Raw genomic sequence first — 18,741 nt, 5'->3', positions numbered from 1 at the left:
ATTAAAAAGTCCACATTGTGAGTGACAAGTAGTTAGTTATTAGGTTAAAAATATAAATTATTTAGGTGTAATTTCCTAATTAAACAGTTTATCCTTGAAAAACCTTATAAAGAAAGAGGTACAACTCCATTTTTGCCTTGTTGTAGAGTGCTGTAGAACTCACAACTTGTAAGGCTGTTCTGCTCAGGGAAGTGCAGGGATCACACTTCCCTGTGCTAAACCAGAAAAAAAAAAGGAATAAACAACCCAGGAGTGCAGCATTTCAGTGCCAGGCACAATAAAGGACAAAACGTGCACTCAGAAAACTCTGAGGTGAATTTCCCAGGGTGCCAAAGGAGCGGCTGCGCTGCAGGCAGTGTGTGCTGGCTCAGCCCAGCCAGGCTCACCCCTGCCGCTCATTGCCCCCTGTCAGCCCCTGGAGATGGGGGGCTGCTCCCAGCAGGAAAACCCAGCCTGCCCAGCTCCCCCAGAGCCACCAGGGCTGGTTTGGCACTCCCAGCCCGGCACTGAGCCCTGCAGGGTGAGGAAACAACAGGCTCACCCTGCAGCTGGCTCTCAGGGCAGGCTGGCAATCACATCACTCTGCAAGGTTTAAAGCACAGGGTGAATAACCCAGCTCATTGCCCAGAGCTGCTCTGGCAGGTTTCAGTGCTGCTCGTGGCCCTCAGGGCTGGTGGGGATGATCTGGTCCTGTTCTGCTCCTGGGCACCACCTCAGCCCCTGATTCCTCCCTCCTCCTCCTCTCACTTATTCTTCATTCTTTGAATCCTGTGCTGTCTGTCTCGGGGATGGTTCCCAGTATGTTTCTCTCAGTATGTGCTGATGAACAGATTCTGTTCCAGATATCTATTCATGTCCTACTCTCATTTTAACTTCAAAATATTCCTCTCCCAGAGGTTTCCTTAGAATAATTTTCCGTACTGTAGAGAATCAGACAGGCTTCATTCTGAAAATCAGCAATGGATTTACAAGAGTGACTCGTCAGGTTTTTTTAAGCAATAATTTCCATATAAAAGAGGTAAGAACAATAAAAAATTATTTCCCCTTTGCAAGCCTGCAGGTGCAAATAGGAGCAAGAGTTTATGGAAATGTGATTTAATAAACAGATGTTTGTTTTTTTCCTCTAGGTAACCCTCCTGCTACGGGCACAGGAACTTTGCACATTACCTTGGAGGATGTCAATGACAATGTCCCATCCCTTTATCCAACACTGGCAAAAGTTTGTGATGATGCAAAAGATCTCAGGGTAGTGGTTCTAGGAGCATCAGACAAAGACCTTCATCCCAACACAGACCCATTCAAATTTGAGCTCAGCAAGCAATCCGGCCCAGAGAAGTTGTGGAGAATCAACAGGCTCAACAGTAAGGCTGAACTTGGATTTTTGTGTATTTATTCCTTCCAATTCTCCACCCCAGGGCACTCTCCCTGAGGCACTGGGGGAATTTAGGAGGGGTTTTGAATGAAAGTTTTGTAGGATGGATCTGCCTAAAGCTGCTGCTTTACCCTGAAACTCCTTCTCTTCTGAAACTTGAAACTCCTTCTCATGTTGGCTGAACTTTCCTCTCTCAGTTTGGCATTAATCTCTTGTATTGGCTGGATTTTCTTCCCTCTATTTTGCATTAATCAGGGGCTATTAATAACTGATAATTTTGTGAAGATTACTGCACCTCATGGCACACAATTGTTTTGTACAAGACTTTGCTGTAGGACAGCATGGAAATTTTGCATGGGCTTTAGCAATGCAATTGAAAAACTTCCTAATTTTAAGTATTTAAACTCTTCACAAATAAAATCTCCCTATGCACTGGGATCTTGCACAATTGTTAAGAGGATCATGAGATCACAGAAGGTTTGTGTGTTTGAGGTTCTTACAAGTCTTCCTTTTGGTGGGGTTTGGAATAAGTTTGTAATTAGATTTCAGCCCATGAAAGAATTTCAGGACTGTCTCTTCCCTCCAGTTCAATCCTTTTGCTATTTTTCTTAGAGTACTCTCATTTTCTTCCTGATTTCCATGACTAACTGGTATTTCTGATGTTGCTTTCAGACTCCTTCACCCTCCCAAGCAATTTGGTTAATTGTGCCCTCATCCTTTGCAGATACCCATGCCCAGGTCATCCTGCTGCAGAACCTGAAAAAGGCCAATTACAACATCCCCATCTCAGTGACAGACTCCGGGAAACCTCCTCTGACCAACACCACAGAACTGAGATTACAAGTGTGTACCTGCAAGAAATCCAAAATGGACTGCAGTGCCAGTGATGCTCTCCACATCAGCCTGACCCTAATCCTCCTTTCACTCCTCAGTTTATTTTGTAAGTGTTTTGCTCAGCTCTAAGTAATGAAATGTTGTTTTTCTGCTCATTGGCACTCTGCGTCAGAAAACCCTCCAGGGGAGGAGTTAAATTCACAGATTGATATCATAATGCTGGAATTTTGGGTTCTTTTCCCATGAACTGTGAGAAAGTTGGGGGGGAGAGGGATTTTTCATAATTAAATATATATATATATATATAAATGGATGCCTGATTGTCAAATTAAGAAATAGAAGCAATAATTTTAAGAGGAATCAAAGGGAACCAGAGCTACCATATGATGAACTGAGAGGTACCAGCTGCAGCAGCAGATTTGTGCAATGCTTGCTTTCATCTCTCCCCACTTGAATTCAATTCAAGCCCAGAAAGAGGAGATTAAAGGTGTTCCTGTAACAATGGCTGCTCTGGGTCACCAGGAAAACGAGGCCTGTCTGCTTCAATCTGTTCCTCCACATAAAATGTGCAAGTGACTGGAACAGGAGGAGCTTATTTGAGATTCTGGGCTTAGAACCACCCAGAGCTGATAATCAAATGGCCAGGCTGGCTTGGAGGGCAGAGAAAACTGCCAGGAAAAAGGAATTTCTGCTCTTTATGAGAAAGGAATTTTGTAAATCTCATTTGGAAAGCTTGACTTGAAAGTGGGAAAAAAAATCCCAGAATGATTCAAAAGTAAGAATTCAAAGCCATGGAATGCACAAATTTAAACAGGACATGTCCCTGGGTAGTCCTGTGACAGCTACCAGCAAACTTTTTGATGCAGTGTTAGTTTTGAATTCCTATCCAAAGGAATAGCTGTATCCTACAACTATGACAGTAAATCTGTTATTTCAGGACTGTTACCTTCATCTTCTATTAACAGAATATATTGTAAAGTGGTTTAAAACTTGAGCCGTGGTGAAAGGCCTTGGATTCTCCAGGAGATAAAATGTGCCACGAGGCAGGGGAGAGGTCAAGGCAGGGATCCCTTCCACACCTGAGGCTTGCTGTGTGCTTGAGCGCACGGCCTGCCCTGTTTCCTCCTCCTTTTATCCCAAAAGCTGGGCATGAAGGTCGTTGTGAGCTGCTAGCAGCTGATGTTTGTGATGCTCTTTGAAGATGAAAAGGACTGTATAAATGCTAAGTGCAAATTCCTGTTTTTAGTCTCAATCAGTGACATCTACGGGATCTGTTTTGGCTCTGGTTCAGCTGGGCTGGGCTCAGTCTGCTGGAACCAAATGCAAACTTCAGCTGTTAGGGGTAATATGTTAAAGATATTTGACAGGGTGTGACACCATTGCAGCTGTGATATAAATGTGCAGCCCATTGATTCAAATATATTCCTGTTGCCACTTCATAAATGTTGCTGCTGCTACACTAGGCGTGACTTTCACCGCTGGAATTGCTTTCTTATCTGATGTGATTTGCACTTGAACTTTATTTACATTAATTCATCTGCTCAGAATACAAAGGGGTAGAGAAAAGCTTTGTGCTTTGGGAAGTTGCCATGTTCATGTTGATTCTTTATAGCCCCCACCAAGAAGCCTGATCGTTTTGCTTAGGTTGAATTTTAAAGCCAGATTTAAGTATTGGAAAGCACTTTTTGAGTTGCTCTTGTTGGCTGCAGGTCTTGTCCAGCTCTGTGTGGGTGGAACACACCCCAAGGGCATCCCAAGGTATTCCATGGCTGTCATTCCACCTCTGGAACTGTTCCCATCCATGTCTATGCAAAGCCAGCAAGCACCACAACTCCCCTGAGCATTCTCCTCAGGTGTGCACTGCACAGAGACGGAAAGGAATGGGTTTGGGAGCCAGTTAAAATAATGTGGTTCTGTGTTTGAACTCCTCTGAAATGTGCTGCTATCGCCCCGTTCCCAACTCATTTCCACACACAGATTTTTTATAACTGTGATTAGCTCCATTGCAATGTTTTGTATAGTCCAAATATTTATCAGAGTAATCAAAGATTATGATGCCATAAAAACAAAGAGAACTTTAGTGCTTATTGAACAGATGAAACGTCCCATTTCTAGTGGCAAGTTATGGGTTTAATTTTAGCAAAAGCCCTTACGTGGCTGACTTTGCTCCCAGTGTTTGTATTTTATGAGGCTCTTGTTCCTGGGAGGTAAATCCTTCAGTCAAATGAACTTTGTAACTCATGCCAAAGTATTTCTTTTTGTCTTTGACATCTGGTGTGAGGATAGATAGCCCTGTGCAAGAGCTGCTCGTGGTGAAAGAGCCCTGCATGAATATCTTTCCTGTAGAAAACATCTTGGTATTATCATTTAAATGGTGCAATTATTAGCTATACTTAGAATATGTGCCTCCTCAGTAAATCATGAAAGAAGTCAGATGTGGCAGATTTCTGAAGTGTCTGAGCACACAAGTGAAGAGCCTGATTAAAACTGAAATGGATGCAAAACCCAGCAGTTCCTCCCATTCTGGAGACTTCCTACTGTGCTCACGATATTGAGGGATAATGGGATACAGACTGCACACTTGCCCAGAAGCCCCTGGGAAGGGAGACAGAGCTGGAACAAGAAAAAATTAGGAGTTCCTGGCAGCCAGAAATAGAAAATATGAGATGCCAAAATATCCGGGCAGATTTGCACAACAAAACAATGAGGTGGGATTGAAAGATGATGAACACAAAGTTGATTGGGAAAAGGAGCATCTTTTGTATGTTTTGTATTTAACCTAATTTTACTGAGGTCAAACTGGAATGGTGGAGAGTGCACAGGCAGAGGAGCTTGCAAAGTTACAACAGGTAACGGTGACAAATATTGGAAAGGATATTGTCACTTGTCACTAAAGCAGACTCTGTGTTTAAGATGAGACTCCATGTGGTGGCATTTTGTCCTCTGTCAGCTTTTCCTTACCATTACTGGAGACAAGAAAGCACCAAACGTTCAGACAAAATTCAGATTTCAGTAATTCAGATTGAGGGGAAAACCATGAAAAAAAACATCCTGTGTTCCTGGTCGGGGAGGGAGCAGCAGCAATCAGTTCTTGGAGGAGGAAAGTGAGTGGGGCAAGAGGAAATCTGTCAGAGCATGTCTGGGGCTGCCCTGGGATTGTCCCTGAGTGCTGCAGTGATTCCAGGTGACACAGATAACCCTGCTCTGCTCAGAACTCAGCTGCAAAAGGGATCCTCACCGCCAGAATCACAAACAGGCTCCTCAATGCTTTCAGTGAGAGAGCACCTACAGCGTCCCACAAGGGCGAGGGATGGCAAAGCAAAAAAACAAATCTGTGCATATTTGTGCACAAAATCTGCCCAGGCCCTGTGGGATGCTGAGAAAGAACCACTGTGGCTGGCAGAACTAAGCTTTAGATCTATTACAAATTATTTATATTATTAGTAGTGTTTAAAGGGGTGTTTGAATTCAGGGCTTTTGATTTTATAATAACTATTTCACTTAATTGCATAATCATAGAATGGTAATTGCATTTCATATCTTCTTTTATATTCTACCAACATAAAAGACCACGTTAGATTCAAATGTGTGGAATGAAGGGAATAAAAGGCACAATAGTTGTGTCACTAATATTTTACTTAAATATCTTTGTTATAAAAAGGGATTTGAACTTCATGTTGAAAAAAACCCAATTTTTTATCTTTTTGACTATCAACCATGAATACGAAGCTTTTATTTGTTCACCTGGCCAGTGGACTACAAAGCTGCAAGTTGACTTGAGCTGAAATAAGTGAAGAGTTCCATTATTCTGAACAGAAAATGAGAACAGAAAGCCAGACATGGGGCAAATGCCTCCTTAAAGAAATTAAATAAGCTGGAGGTCTCTACATTGCAATTAATTTGCTAAAGTCAGGGTGAAAGGCCTCAGGTGTGTTTGAAAAACAGAGACTGGCACAGACATCTGTGCAATTGCAAAAAAAGGCTTAGAGATAGCCCTGAATTTAATTTCCTAGTAATTTCCACAAACTTTTCCTATTTAGTCTTGGCTGTCCCTCACTATATTGTTTTTTTCTGATTTGAGGAATAAAGGTACGGGGCCAATAGAGAAAATACAGGGGGGTTTTTATCCCTTGAAAATTATGTGTTTATTATTAAACAACTACAAAACAAAACAAAAACATACCCAAAAAACACCCCAAAAAATGTAAAAATAGGAATTATATGAAGCTGGTGGGTTTGAATTTCCATGGAGCTGGGCAGGCAGAGTTAATCCTGCAGTGTTATCTCTCGCCCAGCTCATTTTTCAAAGCCACAGCAGCCCCTGTATCTCTTGTTTACCCCGTGTTATTTGTGCAGGAACATCAAATGGCTGAAAAGCGAAACCGAGCATTCCTGAAAGGCACCAGAAAGAGACAAATCAGAGCAGGTTTCAAATGGAACAGACCTTTCAGGTCACTGCTCTTTCCATTCCCTCTGCAGATCTGTTACCTGCACATTCCCACTTTTCAGCCTTTATTTCGAATTTCTTGGCTGAGTTTTAAACTGTCAGGTTGGGTTTTTTTTCCTTCATGACTCAACAGTTGGGTTTTTTTTCCAGTAGAGTTTTTGGGTTTTCCCAAGAAAAAAATGAAAAAGTTCATCCCTGTTCCATCCAGTTCCAGAGGAAGGGTTCCCAATAGGTGAATTTGCTAAAATCAACAGTTCTTGCTTGTTTCTTTGTTTTGTTCATTGGGTTTGGTTGTTCTCTTTTTATATTTTATGTGGTTTTAGTACCCTTCAGTCTTCTACAGCAATTTTCTACTTTTCAGAGCAGTTTATTTTTAAATAAGTTAAAAAAAAATAGATCCGTTTAATTAAAAAGACTAAGGAAGTCTGCAAGACACATTTTCCCATTTCTGAGAAATCACATATTCCTATTTTGGCTAGAATTGCAAAAACTGTTAGAATTGGAGAGTTTTGCTGTGAAAAGTGCTTTATTGAGGTGGTTATTTGGATTTTATTTATTTTTGCACTGCTCTAATTTGAGTTGCATTCTCATGCTAGAGCACTACCATATAGGTACCTAAAATATCACATAAATTTTGCTTTCCAAGAAATTGGAGATTCTTGATATTTAGTGAGTTCCAGTGTTGTAAATCTCACCTCCTAAACCAAACAACAGCAGCAATATCCACGATCTCTCATTGCCTTTTTTACAGATGCTTTGGTCCACATTAATATTATTATTTTTGCAGCTAAATATCACTTATATCGATTCCTTCTCAACTGCCTGTATGAGAAAAACACCATTTTTATTTGTGTGCTTAAAGATTTGGGTTGATTTCTAAGGAAAGGATGGTTTGCTTCAATTTGAACCAGCCTTGATTTGAATCTCAATTTTAACACAGAGCTGTGTCCATTCTTGTGATTTCACTGCAGGTTTTTTTCCAGCCCTGCAACATATTGTGCAGTTTGGGAGCCCACCTAAAATTAATGGGGCTTGAAATGGCCCAGAAATCCATATGGATGTCCATAATTGGGGACGGGATGTTTGTACACCAGACAAGACAAATAGAAATGCCCCCAAATTACACATCAGCATATTGAAATGTGCTTAATAACACTGCATTTGATGGAGTCACTTAGGTGGGAAATGGCATTTTGCACACATTTGAAACCATCCAAACACGTTTCAGGGGAGCAGAGGTGGGCAGAGGGGGCGGTTTGGGAGATGTGTGTTTGGAATGCAGAAGGGAGCAAACGCAGCCCCTTCCCCAGGAGCGGCAGCGTTATTGCTGATGGTCACTCTGGAGGATGAAAGGGACATTCAGAGAGATTGGTTTGATGGCCCATTTAGCGCTGGGAATTCAAGTGAACGCTTTTATGTTTTCATTTTCTCAACAGTGCTCCACAGTAATTGTTGGGACATAATATTTTGTATTTCTTCTCTGAACAACTTCTTAAAGCCACATAAATATTGAATTTCAGATAGCTGCGGTCAGGATTGCTCTGGAGTGGCCCATGATTAAAAACTGCCACTGAATACACGACCAGTTGAAGTATTTTTTTCTGCCATTAATGGTCGCTGTACATTGTGAGATGTTTGTTTCTTTTCACCATATCTCTCCTTGGCTATTTACCCCATAACAGTTTTTCCTATTCCTTTTATATTTTTCCCTTTATAACATCCAGATAACTCAATGTAAACAGCTTTGTGTTCAGATTTGGGCAGGATATTAAAGATTAGGAGGAGATTTGTGGTGCCTGAAGGTTTGATGCTGTTGCCTTTTCTTCTGCAATACCCAGTGGATACTTACAAAGCCTTTTAAAGGACCATTAATGTTTGGAGTGTTTTAGATGAGATCTTAAAGCCTCACTTTATCAATATAATTAATTAGGATAGCTCATTAATTGGTGGTTAGGTAAGTGCCACTTTAGGAGCAATTCTTCAAAAAATTTGAAACGAGCAGGTGTTGATACCAACAGTCTGGTTTTTCTAGTTTTGGATTTTCTAGTTAGTTTTTTTCCTTTTCTGTGGCTTCTAAGCATAATCCTTCACTCTGGTTTTTATTCTTGCTCAACAAGAATTTCTTCAGATGATTAATTTAGGATTTCAAGCTGGGTTTAGTCTGTACCTGCAGATCTGAATGTGTCTGGATTGTTCATGTTCTGCTTATTTAAAACTGCTGGTAACCTGAGCAGTGCTGCTGTGGGAGATGAGATCTGAGTGCCTGAGCAGCTTCCAGCCCTTTAAAGGGTTGGCTCCCTGCTACAGCTGATGCATTTCATTTGCAGCATCCCTGTGAAAAAAAACAGCAGACTTCTTCAGGGCTGCCATTTCCAAACTGTACTTATTCATTTCACTTGTTGAATATTTTCAACCATTCCATTCCATTTATCAGATTAGAGCATGGGGAAATATCCAGGCAGGCTGCAGGCAGCCTCCTCTGCAATTGTTTAGTTTTGACAGAAGTGAAAAATGAAGGAAGCATTTATTCCCTATTGCTCAAATGAAGGCAACACTGCTTTGACAAAGTATCCAACTGAAATTCACATCAATTTTTTAAAAAATAATAATGGAGCACATCTTGGCTTTTCTACCCTAAAACTCCCCCTCTCCCAGTGAGATTCTTCACCTCCCTGGAGAACAGGAATTGTATTAGAAGATGGTTTTTATTTGATAAACCCAGGGAAGCACATGGCTCTGAATTTCTAAGCAAGGAGAGTCGGAATTTTGCTTCATCTGAGCAACTTTTCTTTCAGAAAATGTTTATTTTATTCACTTGTTAGGAACAGCTCATGACACAGGGAGTGTGTATGAGTGCCTGACAGGGAAGAGGGGAGGCACAGACAAGAATTCAGCAGTGCCCTTGCCAGGCTCAGAAGAAAGAGCACTTTGCTTTCCTCCAGCCCTGCTTTGCCACTGCAGTCTCCTAATAAAAAAATATAATAAATTGTATGTATATATATATATGTGTGTGTATATATATATATGTATATATATATACAATTAAAATACATTAATTATATATAGTATGCAATATGTATTATATAATATATAACTATATTATAACTATATAATATAGTTATACAGTTATACATTATATAACTATAATATAATTATAAAAAGTAGTTATATAATATTATATATTATTAATTAGTTATATAAAATTATATGAATAATTTATATATAATAATAAAAATAAAAATATTTATATAATATTATATCTTATATAACATTATATATTATATAACTATATTATATAATAATATCAATATATATTCTATATATTGATATATTTAAATATATTAATATAAATTAATGGAATAAAAATAAATGTATTATTGTAAATATAATTATGATAAATTAGCAGTGTTAGAGCTGCTAATGCTGGGTGAAATGACCTCAGCAGGGGGAATGTGTCCCCAGTGCCAGCTGGGGACTCGGGGCTGGCACATTTCCCCCCCCGCCACTCTGGGTGATTGCAGAGCCCCTGGCAGAGTTTCAGCTCTGCAGTCAAACCCTGGCACTGATTTATCAGAGCCCACCAAAGCTCAGAGGGCAATTATGAGCCTCTCATTTCACACAGTGCTTCTCCCATCCTTAACAGGATAATTTCAAATAATTTCTCACTTAAATGAGAAACAAATTGTGTGTGATGGTATAAGCTGCAGATTTTCAGGATAAACTAATTTACTTTTGGAGGCTCTATAAACTTTTCCCCAAGGTGCTGTGGCCAGTGAGATCAGCAGTTTGTTCTGGCTGATATTAAACCCAAATTTCTTAATTGCAGGAATGAAAATACAGGGAATCTGTCTGGGAATAGTCCTTCAAATTCAATGAGATTTTGGGGTAAATTTATAATAATTTATAGGCACACTATGAAACTCCTGCAGTTGAAACCTTCCTGTGACAGATCAACCAGTGATGCACATGAAAATAATTTATATTTTTCAAAGTTCTACATGGAGGCTAAACTAATAACTATGCCTCTAATTAATGACCTTTCCTAGATGGTAAATCCAGGAAAGAAGTACCTGGATGTTGATTAGCTGCCTAATCAGGAGGACTGTGCTGATCTCTTCTATCATTTTTGTTACCTCTTTAGCATTACTGAGGTTTCAATAAAGTCCATGATGTAATGTAGACTTTTAATTATGCCAGATTAATGTAATATTTCTGATGAAAGGGTAATTGAAAGAAATGGAGCATGCATGAGCTGAACTCCAAACTCCAGCTGTGTTAACGCTCTTCTTTTAATGGGAATTAAAGGATGACTGCATTTTGGGTAAAGCTCATTCCTGTACAGAGGGTCAGCAAGAAACTTAAATGCCTTTAATTTTTATGAGGTTTTAACTGCAGTGTAGAAGCAGAGTCTGTGAAATAGAGGGTGAGCTTGGGCTCATAAAGAGCACATCTTTCAAAGGCTTTTAATTACTCAGTTTAGACCTGTTTCTTTAAAATAAGCAGGGAACTGAGTCACTCATGTAATGTAAATAAGTTCAGAGAAAGCTCTGGCTGCAGCAGGGAAAGCTGGGGGGCAGCAGAGCATTTTCTGAGGTCAGAATTCTGCACACCCCACTGCTGGCTGGAGGGAAGGGCCCTGCTGGAATGAGCCTGAACCTCAGGGAATGAATTTACATCCCACCAGTTGCTTCTTCCCTAGAATGCGGATCATGAAATCTTTGTCTTAAATTCTGTGTATTTTTTTCCCTCCATTTTCCTCTGTTGTGTGGCTGAACATGAGGAGTAAAGCTCAAGTTAGCCCAGTGTGACAGAGGCAGGGAGATGGCTCTGCAGTCATTGAAGATGCCAGCATTAGGAACTTGGGCTGAATTAGCTGAATTGCACCTTCTCAAACCAAATCAGCTTTTGAAACCCTAATTCAAGGCTTTCCTGTAGAGTTGGCCACCATCATCAACTCCAAATACAGCCAGTAGACCTTGCTTGAGTAGAAACAAGGGGTTTTTTCCATCTAATTTTCTATGCCATGAGTCTCCCTACCCTGACCTGTGCACTTAGACCTGTATCCCCACAGTATAATTATTTTTATTAATGCTATTAGTACATGCTATTAGATCCAGACAGACTCTCACAATGTTTCTCCAGCAGAAGAAAATCTTCACTTCCAAACCTGCTCTTCCTGACACCAACAGCCACCAGCTGCTGGTGAGAAGTTTCTGTGCTTTCTTATCTGAGCCCCTTGACAGAAATGCAATAATTCTGAAACACGTGGCAGTAACCCTGCCTTTGCCACTGCTATGGATCCTTAAGGCCTCTCCCAATGCAGTCATTCTGTGAATTCTGAGCTATCTCACTGTTATCTCAGAAAGAACAAGGCTGAATGTGTCTCAAGTATCAAAGAGGTAAAACTGTGAGATAAAATTGGTGAAGATCACATTAGAGACTGAAATGAGAGAGATTTCTGGAGAAATACATTCCCTACAGCTGCGCTCACTTAGTGCTGCTGTGCGTCCCTGGATACCCAAAGGGAAAGGTGGAAGGGACACAATAAGAATAAAAATTCCCTCCCCACTTTGTGGCTTGAGTGCTTTGGGCAGCAAATCACTCATTGTAGGTAATTTCTGTCAAATCACATCTAAAACAACACAGGGTGGGTAATAATCCCTGAGTGCTGAGGCCAGATATGGAGACAGAGCTGATAGAAAGAAAATAAAATAATTACTAGGCCTAATTATCATTAGTGTGCAGATCTAAACCTGCCAGGCACAGGCTTACCAGGGAATTAAGGTCTTAAAAGAAATAGTTCTCATTGATCAGCAAATGTGCTCGCTGCACGGATTATTTGCACATTTTATGCTCACAGTATTCCTTAAAAACTAATAAATTTAATGCGCTATTGCCAGCTGCAAACTATAAATTATCTGTGCTATAAAATACATAATAAAGGGTTTTTTAAAAACCCCAAAACCAATGCAACCCCATCAAAGTGAGTGGAAAAGTCACCAGGTGAGCTGGGGCTCAAATAAGAAGTAGATTCTAAAATTTTGGCTCTGTGTGAGCATTTCTGGAAGTTTCATTTGTTCCTTCTTTATGGGGACAATAAATAAAAAGAAAAGCCAACAAGAAAACTACAATTCCTACACAGGAAACAATCATGAGCACTGGAAATCCAACTGGGAGAACAGAGAGATTTTAAATATGGACCAGAGGCTCAGAGATCCCCAGTGAGTTTGTAACAGAGCAGTTGTGCTGCTTTCTGTGGATTTCCTCACACTCAGGTTTAGTTTTCCAGGCAATACTTTGGTTTTCCTTGGTTGAGGATAAACATTGAGTTTTCCAGGCAATATTTTGGTTATCCTTGATTGAGGATAAACATTGAGTTTTCCAGACAATATTTTGGTTATCCATGGTTGGGAATAAACATTGAGTTTTCCAGACAATATTTTGGTTATCCTTGATTGAGGATAAACATTGAGCTTTCCAGGCAATACTTTGGTTATCTTTGATTCCTGCAGATTTTGTGTTAAGGGAGTTACTGGCCAGGATGTTTATCCAATTAACACCTTACATGACCTTATCAGACTCTTTGTAGAAACTAAATTTGTAACTGACACTTGTTATTAACCACAGAAAATAGAAGACTGATGCTCTCTAGGACAGAACAATTTGCAATCAATTTTGTGTGCAGTAGAAAGAACAAAGAAAAATTTGATCTTGCATATTCTTACTTACACAAAGGTGGGTGTCTAGTGAGATGTTACAAACCATAATTTTGAGTGTTGAATCTGATTTCCAGAGGCAAAAACTCCTCCTTTAAATAATCCACCTGTGCAAAAGTTTCTACTTTTCTACTCAATAATAAATAATTATTATTATTATTAAATAGAAATTATTATACTTTGGGGAGGGTATAGGTCTAAGTGCACAGTTCAGGGTAGGGAGACTCATGACATAGAAAATTAGATGGAAAAACCTTTATTTCTACTCAATCATCATTAATGTCTGTGTTTGGAATAATTCCTTTAACACAAGGCTTGGCTGAATTCAGAGTAGTTGTGGCACCCTCTGCCAATGCCAGGGGTTTGTGGGAGAGCCAGCAGATTTTGGGACACAGCTTTCTGTGGAAGGGGCCCAGGTGTCTCTGAACACACCTCGGGGGAGGAGAATGAGAGGAAAACCGGGGAATTCCTGCAGGGAAAATCCAGGAATGCCCAGGGGGAAGGAGGCAGTGAAGGAGCCACAGCCGCAGAGGCTTTGCCCAAGTGGCAGGGCAGGAAAATGCTCTGAAGAGCACAGGGCTGGCAGGAGATGAGCACACAGCAGCTCAATTTGTCAAGGGCTCAGGAAAGATGCTGCAAAGCTGCTAAGTGAGAGCCTGGTAGGGGATTTAGTTCTTTGAATGGCTACAAAAAGCCCTTTGGGACAACCTGTGAGAGAGAATCCTCCAGATTGACATAACCTAAATATACAGAGCTAGAAAGGAGATGCCATGACAAAAACCTCCTCTGGTTTGTTTGTGCTTTCAGGCTTGAACAAGAGGAAGGATGATGGTGTTGTCCTGAGCAATCAAAGAAGGAAGAGCTTTAGGGGGAAGGTTTAAGAGCTGAGTTGTAGCTGTGCAGAGCTGTCAGGAAAACATCCAAAAGTTATCAGAGCTAGAGGCTGACATCTTAGACTAAATGGAAAAGTGGGAAAAGAGAGTAAGAGCTCTGAACTGTCAGCCACAATGTCATTGCTGAGCAGGAAAGGATGGTGGCACTGAGAAGGGGAAGAAACCAAAGTGAGGGGAAATGAGGGGAAGAAGGTTTCCTAAAAAAAAATAAACTGGAGGAACAAGACCAAAGGAGAGGCTGGGAAAGTGATTAGAGAAATTATGGTAAAATTATAGGAGGAGACAGTCCCAGGAGCCAAAGGAGCATCATTTTCAGGCGTGTGATTAAATGGATCAAAGGCAAGAAAGGATGGAGCTGAGAAGAAATTTCAGTGAAAGAAAATCTGGGCAGGGATTGCAGAGCTTTGAGGTGAAAGGAGCCAGGAATGGGCAGAGACATCTGGGTAACAGGGAGGGTCAAAAACTCCTTGTGAGAGACAAACTGGCCTCCAATAGATACAAAAATAGCAAAGGAGAAAGAGCCATAATTAAAGATTAACTAGTTTTTTGTACATCCCACAATGTGAATGAAAGGCTCACACACATTCATTATGTCTGTCAATATAATGTAAAATATACAAGCTTTTCTTCAGGTGTGCCCATAAATCACAAACCCTGCCCTTTATTTACAGGCTGTTGGTGAAGCAGCTCAGTGGCTGCTCCAGGGGGTGGGGAATTGATAAATTCTGTGCTGACAGATTTCTCTGGTGAGGTCCCAGCCTGCGCATTGCACACCAACCCAGCACCACAGCTGCTGCCCATTCATCACGGCCGAGCGCCCGTCCTGGGCAGGGAGACCCCCAAGGATCTCCCAAGGATTCAGAGCAGCTCCATCAATCCCAGAGCAGGGTCAGCTCCTTTGAGGCAGGATTAAACAAATGCCCTTTAATGACACTCAGCTTCATTGGGATCTGGAAATGCTATTTTTCAGGTTGTCTGCGAGAGCAGAGTCTCAAATTCTTTCTTTTCACCACCCAGGAGATCAGGTTGTTTATGAGAATTTAGTTCTAGCTGGCATCCCTAATCCAAATATATCCAGACTTTGGCAGTCACGACCATAAATCCCCTATATGTGAGTCTGGATCCTGATTTTGTGGCCAGACCTTCTCTTTCTGCAGCAGCATAGAAATCCACATGCCAAGCAATTCCAGATTTTGTCCTATTTGGAAATCTCAGTTAAAATTCTCGCTTCAGTGAGCCCCATCCACCAGCACCTCTGTGGATTTCTTACCCTTAATTTGCTTTATTTACCTTTGTTTAGCAGAATTGAGGCACTGCAGGGAAGGGGCAGGCAGCTGTTGGCATCCAGGTGCCTGCATTGCTGCAGAATTCAATATTGACATCAGTTCAAAGGATAACAAGAAAGAAACAGATAAAACAAAACAGCCTTATCAATAATTAAATTAAATTTGATTTGCCCTAAAAGGCAAACAGATCATTAAAAATTTTTAAAGGGCACAAACCAGCATCTAACATTGACCATTACATTTCTGTGGTGGTGACAAAAATATCAATATTGCAATATTGCAATCTTTGAAGTGCACAGATGCAATAAATATCAGACAAACATTTGCTGACTGAGTTTTGCTGTGTCTTTCCCTTGGTTTTATAGGCTGAGTGTGAGCTACAGCTGAAGTTAGATTTGCTCCTGAACTCTCCTTTCTCAATTTCTTTACTGCCTTGGTATTATCAGGGTGTCCATCTAAAACAGAATTCAAGCTCTATATTCACTTTATTTCATAGAAACCCCGCATAAAAGCCTTATATTTCTGTAGCAACATGAATATGATACACCAGGCCTTTTATTCCCTGGTATATTCACAAACTATAAAGCTCTATTAGAGTGTTATATTATTTTTATATATACTATACTATACTATAATGTAATATACCATAATATACCACAATACGATACAATACAATATAATTAATATAATATAATATAATATAATATAATATAATATAATAATATAATATAATATAATATAATATAATATAATATAATATAATATAATATAATATAATATATATAATTAATATATAATAATATACTATATATAATCTACATATTATATTTTTATAACAGTATTATATAATAGCATTATTATGTTATTGTTATATTATTATATTATTATATTTATATTTTATATTATTATATTATTATAAAAATATATATTATATTATTATATATTATAATATAATATATACATTATATTTTTCAAAAACAATATTGTTTGTTTGCTCTTTGCTTGTCAGGGTGTGCAGGGAGGGAGGGGCTGGCATTTCCTTGGGCACAAATGGAACTGATGGAGGTGCCCAAAGGGGAATCAGGTCCTGGCTCAGGATTTATCCTCTCCCCACATTTTCTAGAACTGCACCACAAAGGTCTCTGACTGCCCCACATGACACTTTGGGCTTTCCTCTTGGAGATTTCTGCACTTACAATTAATTGTTTCTGGACCCAGATAATCAATATTTAACTACTGGCAATGTTCATGCACCCAACCAGCAATTTGACTGGGGGGGAAATAAACACCAAACACTTAAAGGTGCTGTGATTTGCATGGCAATACTCACCCCCATCTCCTCCTTCAGGTCTGTAAGAATTCTGCCATTTGAAGCTGTCCTACCGAGTTGCCACGGCAATGAGAAGAAAGGAAGAAAAACCCCATCAGCTCTGAAGATTGCAGTTTACAAGGACTGTTCTTCACTGCTCGGCCTCAGTTGCTCCAGTTTAGTTTGCAATCTCACTCAATCTGTCCGACTGTACCTTGGTGTTCGACAGCCTCCGCCCCTCCGCCCTTTGGCCCTGGATCCCTCCTGCAGGACACAAGGTTTACTCAAAATTTACTCTGAATGTTAAAAGACCATGACACCCAAACCCCTACCTTGGGGTGAGCAGAAAAAAAAAAAGAAAAAAAAAAAAAACAACAACACCACAAAACCAGATTGACTCCATTTTTTTCTATCTGTTGACTTGTTGCTATTCAACTGTTCAGAAAATATTTTGTCTGTGGGTTAGTATTTGTATATGTATGAGTGTATGTATATATATATATTTATATAGAGAGAAGAGTTATACCACAGGTTTAGCTTTTATAAAATGTTCATCTGGAGGGTGAGAGAAGGGAGGGAGCAGAAGAACAACACCACAGGTGAATGGGAGCTGTGCCAGCATGGCTAAACCTGCTGTGTTTGCTGCCCAGAGCAGCAGAGAGCCCCTGGCCCTTCTTGTACCTCAGGGTCAGCACAGGAGAGCTGCAAATCCCCAGGGCTCGTTCCTGCTCTGAGCTGCTCTCCCTGCCCAGGGGAGCTGGGCGTGCAGGAGCAGCCAGGGGAGAGCAGCTCTGCCTGATCTGAGAGGCCCAAGGGCTGAAATGTTGGCTGGGACAGGTGGCAAAATGTTTTTATCAGCTCTGCAGGTGAGAAGCTGATCCAACAGCAACGCTCAGAGCTTGGCAGAGCACTGATCTGTGCCTCAGCCTCTGGTGCCCTGTTCCAGAAATCCCCTCACAACCACACCAACCCATCCTTTTGGAGATATATATACATACATACACACGTACACGCAGTCAAGAGTAACAAGAGCATTTCTTTGTGTGTGTAAACTTACCACACCTGTTTGCAGACAGGGGAAAAAAGGGTGTTTGTTCTCTATGAATATGGATCCTTTTTTTATTCTGTGAGCATGTAAGGTCAAAAAAAACAAACAAAAAAAATCCTTCTAACTGTATGAAGATGATCATCTTGTTAATAAACTGTAAATGATCCATCAAAGCTCACACCAAATTTTTATAAAATTAACACAAAAAAGTATACTAGTGACAGACTGTGGCTTTTATTAGAGCTTGGCAGTAACTAGGGTAAGGTAAGTGTCTTAGAATATTTTAATAAACTTGCTTATTTAAAGTTTAAACAAGAAAGCTTCCTTATGCAATAGAACTTTGCAGCTGCACTCTTTAGTTAGCATTTTTACAGTAATTATGGCTCATACTCGATGGCATCCTTACTACAGTGAGGGTATGAGCATACCTTCCACACCACGTCTATGGTTCAATAGTAAAGATTTTTGGAAGCATTAAAAATAAGTCCAGACATACATTTAGTTTCCCATAATGCTACACTAGATATTAAATGTGTGTTGGTGGTTAAAATTTGCTGTACAATAGCTTTTCTCCAAGTTCCTGTATTATACCAAATATGAAACAGGTTTTATTTTTCTTCCTTCCTTTTTTTTTTTTTTTTAATCAAAAGGAGTAATAACAACAGACAGAGGAAAAATGAGTTTGTGTTGTGAGCTTTCCTAACCCTGTAGATTTCTCGATAAGATATGAGCTGCCTTCAGAGCAGTTTTTCTCTTCCAGCTTAACTCCTGCAGTCCTGGCCGAGTGAGATCTCTGTGTCACTTGGGGGTCACTGGGGGCTGGCCAAGGACCCCAG

The 18,741-nt window shown here is 40.1% G+C and overlaps 1 protein-coding gene and 1 long non-coding RNA gene across 3 annotated transcripts in view; one reads left to right on the top strand and one right to left on the bottom strand.

The window, feature by feature from the left end:
* Window positions 1-17,235, top strand: part of CDH13 (cadherin 13) — a 444,090-nt gene extending 426,855 nt beyond the window's left edge. The window contains exons 12-14 of one of the 2 annotated variants that reach the window (XM_074550802.1): window positions 1,128-1,361; window positions 2,097-2,312; window positions 16,897-17,235. In XM_074550802.1, the coding sequence (XP_074406903.1) occupies window positions 1,128-1,361; window positions 2,097-2,312; window positions 16,897-16,904 (458 nt within the window). In that variant the 3' untranslated portion in view covers window positions 16,905-17,235. Of the gene's footprint in view, window positions 1-1,127; window positions 1,362-2,096; window positions 2,351-16,896 lie in introns of those variants that run through there. The other variant, XM_074550801.1, reaches the window with a different exon arrangement.
* LOC106629988 (uncharacterized) lies at window positions 2,130-17,021 on the bottom strand. Its single transcript, XR_003382262.2, has 3 exons — window positions 16,879-17,021; window positions 15,553-15,622; window positions 2,130-9,618 (listed from the first exon to the last, which is right to left on the bottom strand). It is a non-coding gene; the product is annotated as an uncharacterized LOC106629988 (long non-coding RNA).
* Window positions 17,236-18,741: the final 1,506 nt, after the last annotated feature.

This window comes from Zonotrichia albicollis, chromosome 13 (genome assembly GCF_047830755.1).
Source record: "Zonotrichia albicollis isolate bZonAlb1 chromosome 13, bZonAlb1.hap1, whole genome shotgun sequence".
NCBI classification, from domain to species: Eukaryota; Metazoa; Chordata; class Aves; order Passeriformes; family Passerellidae; genus Zonotrichia; species Zonotrichia albicollis.
Note: the sequence above shows the minus strand (reverse complement) of the source record. Positions and strands in the feature narration are given on the sequence as shown.